Below are 10,394 nucleotides of genomic sequence, written 5' to 3' on the forward strand. Positions count from 1 at the left end.
ATCGCCAACTGTCACCAGTCGCAATTTCCAAGCCCTACAATCTCTGACTCCAACCCCTGAAATCCCTGGTCCTCACCCCGGCACCCCCAATCTCTGACCCCCTCCATAATCTCCAAACCCCGCTGACCTTGATATCTGTTCCCCACACCCAGTGATCTCTGACCCCCACCACCCCGCGATCTCTGGCTGCTTACTCCGATATCCCAGCCCTTCAACCCCCATGATCTCTGACTTACCTGGCAACTGCTCCTCAGCTGCTTTACCACCTGTTAGGCAGCCAGCCTGTCAATCATAAATAAAAACAAGAAATGCTGGAAATACTCAGCAGGTCTGCAGCATCTGTGGAGAGAGAAGGAGAGTTAACATTTCAGGTCAGTGACCCTTCTTCAGAACCCTGTCAATCAGCCTGGCTGTCAGGCAGGGAACCTACTGAAAAAAATTAAAAGACGTCCTGCAGTTAATAGTCCTGGGAAACCTGTCTAGAAATCCTCCCCCTCACTCTATTCATGCCCTCAAGTAAATACTGCGGCCAATGTACAAAAGAGTAATTTCGAAATCTGGAAAAAATATAACCTCAAAAATATTTTCTGTGCTTGTAAATTAGGACTTCAACCAGCTTCCCTTTAATACCTGGTAATAATGGATGGAAGTACCACTGGGTGGGAAAATATATGCAGGGCCACATTTTTAGCAGGGACCAAGCAGAAATGAAAGCCACGCAATTTTTTAGACCACCCTTTCACAAATTCTGTGAATGGTAGCTATACTGCCTGGTGGAGACCTTGCCCTCTGATGGTTATTTGAACTAAGAAGACAATTTTGCAATAAACCTCAATGCACTGATTCAGGACTGTCTGGAAATAAATACATTAAAACAGTTTAGTTGCATGCTACTTTTATTTTGTATTGATTCACAACATACTTGGGTACTATTACCTATTGAAATCCAAAGCTAATACACCAGATTCAGTAGAAACAAAGCCCATTTTTATAAAGATATAACCTTTTTCTCCATCGGATTAAATGCAGACAGCTTTCTATAACTATATTGTTCTTCACATACAGTTTGATAACTTGAAAGTTCAAGAAAGAGAATAGTGTCCTTGAAATGCAAATCTCTGATCAGAGTCAGTTAAGCATCTCAATAAACAAAGAAAACAACTTGCATTTATATAGTGCCTTTATATAGTAAAACATCCTCATGCATTTAATGGATCATGATCAAACAAAATTTGACACTGAGCAACATAAGGAGATATTAGGACAGATGACCAAAAGCTTGGTCAAATAGGTAGGTTTTCAGGACTGTCTGCACAGCTGCCAATGGCGGAGCGATGAAAATCAGGGTTGTGAAAGAGGCTAGAATTGGAGGAGTGCAGAGATCTCAGAGGGGGTTTAGGGCTGGAGGAAGATACAGATATAGGGATGGATTTGAAAACAAGAATTTTAAAACTGAGCCGTTGCCGGACTGGAAACCAATGTAGGTCAGTGAGCACAGGGCTGAAGGATGAACTGGACTTGGTGCGAGTTAGAACATAGGCAAAAGAGTTTTGAATGACCTCAAGTTTATGGAGGGTGAAAGATGGGAGACCACCAGGAAAGCACTGGAATAGTAAAGTCTAGAGGGAACAAAGGCATGGATGAGGGTTTTAACAGCAGATGAACGAGGTGAGGCAGTCGGGTGATGTAAATGCGACAAATATATAAATTCCAGACCATTTTTCCTACACCATCCGTTTAACCTCTCAAGGGAAAGTTCTGCTTATTATTAAGGTAATGAAACTACTCTCCACGATATTCATTTAGTTCTATTATTTAACCCTTTACCTGGCATTAGTCGGAAAGTGTGCGTAAACATTTTAACTATGACATATATTTGTCAGGTTATAATAAGTGCCCATTTAGAAGCTTAGAAGTATACTCATGCTAGTTAAATATTAGGAATATGTTGTTTAAAGTTGAATTAAGTTTATACTCCTCATTAGCACTATATAAAATGTATGTCTCTGGCACTGTTTATTTGTTCTTTCATTTGAAGCCTGTGGCATCCTATTTCAGAGCATTAACCAGCAGCTGCTTAAATTTCTCCATATCACATTTCAGAAAGACAATCGCTTTATGTTTAAGTTTTAGTAGGTCTAAGGTATCCAGAACCATCATCCCTCTGGTCAATGATCCATGCAATTCCACGCTTACCCCATACTGTGCATGTTCAGTGACAACAGACTCATCAATCACAGCAGCCATTGCATATGAATCACAGGATACAAACCCATGACCAAAATGCAACTCTTTACTGCCTTGATCACCTTTGGTGAACTTAGCAGTAAGTGCAGTTATCTTCTTCATGAATTGAGCCTTTTCAGTATTTTGATTTATCCACTTCTGAAAAAAGTCCTGCAATTAAAAAAGTGATATAGAAACATAATAACAGTTCCAGTCACTAGAAGACTTTCCAGCCCACATATCCACAATATTCCCTTGATGCATTTCTAATAACTCTGAATCCCAGTTTTCGACAACACACTGCCTGATTCCTTCCAATGCTCATTAAGGTTTTTTGTTCCACCACCCATGCCAGTAACCTGTTCCGCACATTGGCAACCTTTTAATAAAAAGTTCCTCCTGCATTTTGTATTTTCTTTTGTTCATGATTTGTAAATACTACCCCCCACCACTTAAAACGACAATGTTTGAAATGAACAATTGCTTATATCAGTAAAAAAGCGATAACAATTATCCACTTGCATTAACAACAATTTCAAAGTTGGCAGTTATAGCGTCTTAAGTGCTCTATTTATTCCAGGCAGAAACAGTTTACTCAGGAGTTTGTACACTGTTAAGCTGGACTGAATGCAAGAACTAATATTAAAAAAACCTCTCTTTAATGTTCAAGTACCTTTTGTGTACTCAAGCAAGCTCTTCTAATCCCCTCTACTTGGTGTAGGATTACAGTTTGTATTGAGCAAGCACTGTGATTTAATTAGGCTAGTTGCATTGCATTGCATGCATTCTAGTTTATTCAATGGTGAGCTAAAAAATCTGCAAAAAGCCATTGCGTATAGTGGGCATATATTTGCACAAACGTACCCTCGTGTCTTTATATTCTGTGTACAGCAGAAAAGCTTACTTGGATCCAATTTGGCCAAATCTTTCATAGTTTAAAACATATCCATCGCAGCCCTTTCTTTTTGAGAAGATAGTCAATCTTTTCTCATACATCATCACTCCCTTAAGTTTTGGCAGCACACAAAAATAAGTAATTATTTTAGAGTTTCAGAGATAACTAGAAGTGAGGGCTTGACATATCTTGTATATCTGGATTTGCTTTTGTCAAAGGGATGAAGAAACTAGAATGATTTCATTGTATTCTATTCGATAGGAAACTAAGTATGAGGATATTTGTGCTGACACCAATTCCGATGTTGACAAGCCCAATAACATAAAACAGAATGTGCATGTGCAGCAATAACCTCTAGTTTTGAGAATGTTATTGTATATTTTGAACAACTTACCCATGGTAGTCGATGGCGGAGACTATATTCTAAGGTGGCAATATAAGTGGGACATGTAAAGTGGCTGAGAACAATGGAAGCTGCTTCTGGATCTGTGACAAAGTTAAACTCACTGCAGACTCTCACATTCCCTCTTGCTGAAAAAAAAAGTTGGGGTAAAGTTTGAGAGCACAAAATTGACATAATGTAGTACTGATTAGCCATCTTGCTCAGGGAGGCCATGAGGGTGGTTGTCAAGCAAAACAAAAAAATCACAGATACTTTAGCAGACACACATCTGTGGGTAGGTAGGGAAGGTACTGGTGGTGGCATATGGCTCCACATGCACATGTAGCAGTTTGGTACCTCACCCATTCTTAATGTGTTAGGACAATGTCCTGGCAGGATATTTTGTCATGAGGGGCAGCAAAACTGAGCGCAATCCTTTCCTCTCCTGATGTTCATGCCTAAAACTTACTGCAGGGGTCAGTGAATGGAATTCAGAAGCTGGAACACAATCTGATATACTTTGCTAAATCAACAAAACTGGAGATAGATCCTGGGACCTGCCTTACTCAGTTCCACACTGGGGCAGTACATTTATCAATGCGCTAGCTACATGTGCTCAATATTCTTATCTCAGACAGTGCTGCAAAGCAGGCTGATAAAAGGTCATCAACCTGAAACATTAACTCTGTCTCCCGCTCCACAGATGCTGCCAGATCTTGAGTATTTCCAGCATTTTCTGTTTTTATTTCAGAGTTCCAACTTCTGCAGTATTTTGTATCTGTAAAGCTGGCTATCTGACATACCTTCCATGTTTCCTCCCATGATATACAAACACTTCAGCTTTGAAGGAAAAGTGGGGTCCATTTTAGCAGCTAGGGCCACATTGGTCAGGGGTCCAACAGCAACAAGGCAGACCTACAAGATGATCGAAAGTGTCTTAGCGTAGTAAGAGTGAGGCATTCAGTCCTTTGCACATTGTAATAGTATGAAGAATTATTTTTACATTAGGATTAAAAACGCCACAATGTTTGTAGACTTTTTCAAGCTTCAGAGTATTTAACTCTATTCAACCTACTTAAGAACTGTTAATAAAAGTGTTTTGTTATTAGAGATAACTCAAATCCCAATACAGTAGCTCACTTTCCTTATTTACAAAAACTGGAGAATTTACTAGCTCAAATTGTAGTTGAGACATTCAAACATTCTTCCTCATTAAGCGAATTTTGACTTGTTCATGATTAGACTACATGGACTAGAATTTCCTGTAACTTTAACGAGGCGCATTTATTTTTCTGAACGAATTGGCATGTAACAGAATTATGCTGGTTTCACACCAAAATATCGCTAAGTGCAAATTTCCTTGATTGTTTGCGCCTCTCCCAAGATAACCTTCCCAACACCCTCTGTCTCTCATTAGCCCATAACCCTGACCCAATGCAAAAGACTAGCTCCCTCAAGTTTCCTGCATTGAAGACAGTAATGTGCCTCTAAAGTAAATACTGTTAGCCTCTGGCCACCAAATCTTGCTTTCCCAAAAACTGCATATCTCACCTGACCAGTATGCTCAGTGACTATCCTGATCATGGCATTCACTGCATGTTCAGCTTGCAGGTATTCCAACCCTGGAGCATTAGGGTCTGGAACATCACCCAGCCCGTCCTCTCCATGGTAAGCAGGGTCATGCAGAAGTTCTCCAAGGAGAGAGGTACTTGCACCCCGGTAGACTGGAATCTGTGCAGACATGGAATAATAGTTTTCAGAAACACTAAGCATAGATTATGTCTGCTGTTCAGTAAAAACAATGTAAATGTAAGAGGGATGGAAAATAATTTTATAGAACAGCTCCCCTAAAGGGCTTAGTTGGCAACTGGACAGACGAATGCGCAAGTGAGCTGTAAAAAAAGCAGGCAATTCCTGATTCAGTATTGTTGGCATGTACTAAGCTATAATTGAGTCCAATACCTCAGATTAGGAAGTGAGGAAATAAGATAGATTTCAAACTCATGATCACAATTCAGCAACACTCTAGCAGAAAATGCACATCAGTATCAAAGACAGGATTTGACTCAGCCACCACACTTCCCAGGAGCGCATACCATGTCAGCATCCACTGATGGCACAAGGTATTGGGTGGGTGAGGATTTCAAGGGCCATTTCTATGGGTAAAACTGTTAACCTGCATTACTCTGGCTTCTAATTCGGAGGGGGAAAACCTGGGAAAAGAATACTGCTGGGAAAAAATAGAATTTCCTAAATCGGAATGAAGAAAAGCATACAAGCATACCACGCTTGTAATGTTGTATTAATAAATATTTTTTTTTTTAGAGATACAGCACTGAAACAGGCCCTTCGGCCCACCGCGTCTGTGCCGACCATCAACCACCCATTTATACTAATCCTACACTAATCCCATATTCCTATCACATCCCCACCTGTTCCTTTATTTCCCTACCACCTACCTATACTAGGGGCAATTTATAATGGCCAATTAACCTATCAACCTGCAAGTCTTTGGCATGTGGGAGGAAACCGGAGCACCCGGAGGAAACCCACGCAGACACAGGGAGAACTTGCAAACTCCACACAGGCAGTACCCAGAATTGAACCCGGGTCGCTGGAGCTGTGAGGCTGCGGTGCTAACCACTGCGCCACTCCAATATGTAACACTTTTAAATTATATGCGCACATACACACACAGATTGTATGCATCATATCTATAATAGTGATATCTATTTTCAATTGAACACAATACAGAGATGTAAGAGAAAGTCTGCAACAGAAGTAAAAGAGGCATCATTTTTATTATAAACATGGACAAAATAATTCAAATGTACGCATGCGCATATACAAATGTTCAATGTAACCATAAACTGGAAACAATAGTAAGCATTTTGACAAAAAAAATTAGAAGCTATACATTTGATTTATTCTCCAAGAACTGAGTTGTTACTGAACAAAAAGCACAAAAAAAAAATCACACTCACAGATAATTGTACACGCGCTCTTCATCACCTACCTCCATTCTCTGGCAGAGTTTTAACACTCGAAGCACATTTTTGCACACATTTTCAATTTTTGTGTTTCCGTGAGTACATGTTATCCCCAGGATCTGCACATTAGGAGCTGCAAGAGCCATCATCATGGCTTGGGCATCATCCACCCCACAGTCGACATCTAAAAGTAACAGCTTCTTTGGCATCTTAGAATCTGAAATCCAGAGAGTTTTTTTTTAAAAAGGCACTGTTTAACAATGTAAAGTTTAATAATAATTGATGACTTAAGGGTTTAAAGTGTACTTTTTAGGTTGGTTGATAATTCAACCAAAAACCAATAAATGATAGGACTCATTTTACTGGTCTTCCCCACTGTTGTGGCCCAAGACACTATTATTTCCTGCCCCACATGGCTGAGGGCACAGATTTTAGTAATGCTAAAGGGGGAGGATATTGAAGCACAGCTGTAGACCTCCAGTTGTATTCCTAGCCACTGGTACTGGGGCCTTATGGTTGCTGCTCTCGAACAAGCTGCTTTTTCAATTTCTGAGCTGCACCGCCAGGATATCGACAGATTCTCTGAATCTGTTCAAGCCCCATCACCTGCCTTATTTGGGCACTCGTCCACTTCAGTATCCGATGGCGACCAAGAAAGAAAATGAGTCAGGAGGCTGGAAATGTTCCTCACTGCCTCATTTACATGTAATAGGGCAGTGTTTTTATCAGATGCAGCTCTGCTACCCACCTTTTCTCATCCCACCCTCCACTGTCTCCAACCCAAGGGAAAGCCAGACATTCCAGTGCAACAGTCAGTGAGTGGAGACCCAGCAAAACATGTCTTTGACCCCTTTCTCCTGACCTTGGTGTCTTGAAAATGGGCAATATCTGGAAGCAAAGGTCAGGAGGACTGGCTCCTTTATGTGTGGATCATAAGGATTTCAGTGAAGTGCAAACAAGCTTTTTGTTCATTTATCAGCCATTCTACCTATAAGCATTGACTTGTAATGGTGGAAGGGTTAGTATAGATGACTGAAGGCAGGATCAACAAACAGGTGTGGAGAGAATTAGCAATGTGGATGGGTTTAAGGAGCAAGTTCCAGAAACAAGAGCCAGGATACTCAAGGCATACTCTTTTGATGATGGGGGTAGATGTGGGCCATCGATGGGGGATGCACAGGAGGCCAGGGGGACCAAAGAGTAGGGTCGGGTAGGTTTTGGCTGCAAACGTAAACTGAGCTGAGGTGAGGAATTGTAAATAAGGACAGGATTTTGAATTGGATGTCTTGGAGCACAGGAAGACAATGGAGGTTGTCAAGGATAGGGATGATGGGCAAATGTGATTTAGTGCAGAGCAGGAACCAGTAGGCAGATTTTTGGAGAGGTTGGAATTTGTGTAAATCGGAGCATGGGAGAGAAGCATGCCTAACATTTTCAGTCAGTGGGAGTGAGGAAAGATTGAATATGGATTAAGAAGCCTTGATAGTGGAGAAGATATAGCATTTGAAGGTCAACCCAGGACGAAACAGGGCACAGAGGTTGTTCACAATCAGATTTGGTCTGAATGAGCACTCAGGGAAGGAGGATAAAGTCAGAGCTGAGGGGAGTGGTTTTTGGTAGCTTTGGTCTTCCCAATGTTTAATTGGAGAAAGTTCTAATCAAAATACAGAAGACACCATAATGCGATAGGTGTGATGAAGGATCTTTATTTCAGATGCTGAATGATCTGATCTGCATTTCCATCATTTCCTGTTTTTATTTTACACTATATACATGCATTTAAATCCCTAAAATTTGTGAATTTTTGATAAATATTCATAGCATGTGTAAATATTTGATGGATGAATCAGGACTTTATATTGAAGTGCTGCGCTTCTATCTTGAATTCCACATAAAGTGGTTTGGTGCATTGCAATTTCACGTTAGGATCAGAATACGTTTCGGATCACAAGTAGGTTCATCTGTTTACTAGTTGTGGATTTTTCTTCCTCAGAGACATTTCCATTATTAGCAGCCCACAACTATGAAAGTTATCCCTCAAATTTCTTTTTTCTTATTTAAACATAACACTCACCCATCTGGTTCACAACTTGTTGCATTTTTGTATCCAGGTTTTTAAAAATATGTTAAGTTCTCAATTTCAGCTCTGTTGGCAAGTTAGAAGGAAGAGTCAGCCTGAGCAACCCTTCTGCATTTGCCAGTGACTGGTTACTGAGCAGTAGAGACCTGGAGTTATTTGCTGGCCTACTCTCTTAGCAGGGGAATGGTGTATGGTGAAGATATGGCTGAAAAATAAACAAAAAAAAAAGCCTTGATGTTTTAAAATGGAACAAAACAAAACTTAAGGATTGATTAAGTATATATATTAAGGATATATTCTTATTTTTACAATATACATTGCTCAGTGTACCAAAGCACTAACCATTACTTCATGAACTTTGCTAATTACCAGACTCAATAGTGCAAGGAAAATAGATCCTGGAACTCAAATGAACACAACAAGAAAGGTGGCTCATTCAACTAGTGAGTTAAGAATATAAAATAATTTCTTTAGTAATTCAGTAAATTGAAAGGACAGGAATGATTCAGTGATTCTGCACAGGATTTATAAGTTCACAGTCCATCTGCCTTGGATTATAGATTCTTGCAAAAATGTAACCTTCACAAAGTTTTAATTACAATGTTAGCTTTTTAACAGCACCATTGGTTTACCAGTGACAAAGAAGTTAAATTCCATTCTCATTAGATGGAATTCTCAAATTTCAACTGGAGGTTTGAGCATTTAAATCTCGATTTAGTCTACTTACAGTTCGGGCCATTGATTTGTAGGGGAATTTTAACAGCGCCCCCACTCCCAACCAAAAAAAGATAGACAGCTTTTGGCCAGATGGGATGTTAAAATACTAAAAATCTGAACCTCAACTCCAATCAGCCCACTTCCAGTTTTAACAGAGAAGGAATAGTTGGGGGGTGAGGGAGAGGAAATGGGCAACCAAACTACTCCTAGGAGGCAGGTTGGCAATTTAATGAGGCTGTGTGTCTCATATTTAACCGCCATTTTAACTTTAAGCTTGGCCAGCCAAGTATTCTGGCCTCTGTATGGGGTATGGTAGCATAGTGGTCCAGTGATCCAGAGATATGAGTTCAAATCCCACTATAGCAACTGGGGAATTTAAATTCATTTAATTAGTTACATAAATCTGGAATTAAAAAGCTAGTATCAGTAACAGTGATGATGAAACTACTGGATTGCATAAAAACCTATCTGGTTCAGTAATGTCCTTTAGGGAAGGAAACCTGTCATCCTTAGTCTGGCCTATATGTGACTACAGACCCACAGAAATGTGGTTAACTCTTAACTGCCCTCTGTAATGACCTAGCCAGCCAGTCAGTTGTTTCAAAAATGGCTAGAAAAAACTATAAGAATATAACTGGATAGACCACCCAGCAGTAACCTACATACCAGATTCAGGGTCCGATGAAGGGTCACTGACCCAAAACGTTAACTCTGCTTCTCTTTTCACAGATGCTGCCAGACCTGCTGAGTGGTTCCAGCATTTCTTGTTTTTATACCAGATTCAGGCTTGACAAAGGCACACCTAATCCTGTTGACACTGCAAAGTCCTCCTCACTTCCATCTCAGGGCTTGTACCATAATTGAGTGGGCTGTCCCACAAACTAGTCAAGCAGCAGCCTTATAATCATACACACCGAATCATACCTTACAACCAATGAGCCAGACTCCTCCAATCCATCAGGGTGTGTCTTCTCCCACCAGCAGGACAGACAGAGGTGGTGGCACAGTGTTATACAGTCAGGAGGGAGTGGCCCTGGGAGTCATAGAGGGAGTGCAACAAAGGTTCACCAGACGAAGTCCTGGAATGGCAGGATTGTACTACGG

General features: G+C 40.5%; 1 protein-coding gene across 1 annotated transcript; it reads right to left on the bottom strand.

Moving 5' to 3' along the window:
* Positions 1-891: 891 nt before the first annotated feature.
* LOC137360511 (nucleoside hydrolase-like) lies at positions 892-8,778 on the bottom strand. Its single transcript, XM_068025929.1, has 6 exons — positions 8,568-8,778; positions 6,520-6,710; positions 5,055-5,234; positions 4,307-4,418; positions 3,516-3,652; positions 892-2,397 (listed from the first exon to the last, which is right to left on the bottom strand). Exons 1-6 carry the CDS (start codon positions 8,590-8,592, stop codon positions 2,050-2,052), a joined length of 993 nt encoding a protein of 330 aa, XP_067882030.1. The 5' UTR covers positions 8,593-8,778; the 3' UTR covers positions 892-2,049.
* Positions 8,779-10,394: the final 1,616 nt, after the last annotated feature.

Source organism: Heterodontus francisci, unplaced genomic scaffold (assembly GCF_036365525.1).
Source record: "Heterodontus francisci isolate sHetFra1 unplaced genomic scaffold, sHetFra1.hap1 HAP1_SCAFFOLD_2111, whole genome shotgun sequence".
Taxonomy (NCBI): Eukaryota; Metazoa; Chordata; class Chondrichthyes; order Heterodontiformes; family Heterodontidae; genus Heterodontus; species Heterodontus francisci.

What these genes read in the sequence shown, in the direction of transcription:
- LOC137360511 (XM_068025929.1), bottom strand. Translation starts at nt 8,592, where the DNA reads ATGCAACAAGTTGTGAACCAGATGG. An exon ending in ACAAGTTGTGAACCAGATGG is followed by an intron (nt 6,711 to 8,567) that starts GTGAGTGTTATG and finishes TCTGGATTTCAG; the next exon opens with ATTCTAAGATGCCAAAGAAG. An exon ending in TCCGCCATCGACTACCATGG is followed by an intron (nt 2,398 to 3,515) that starts GTAAGTTGTTCA and finishes TTTTAATTGCAG; the next exon opens with GACTTTTTTCAGAAGTGGAT.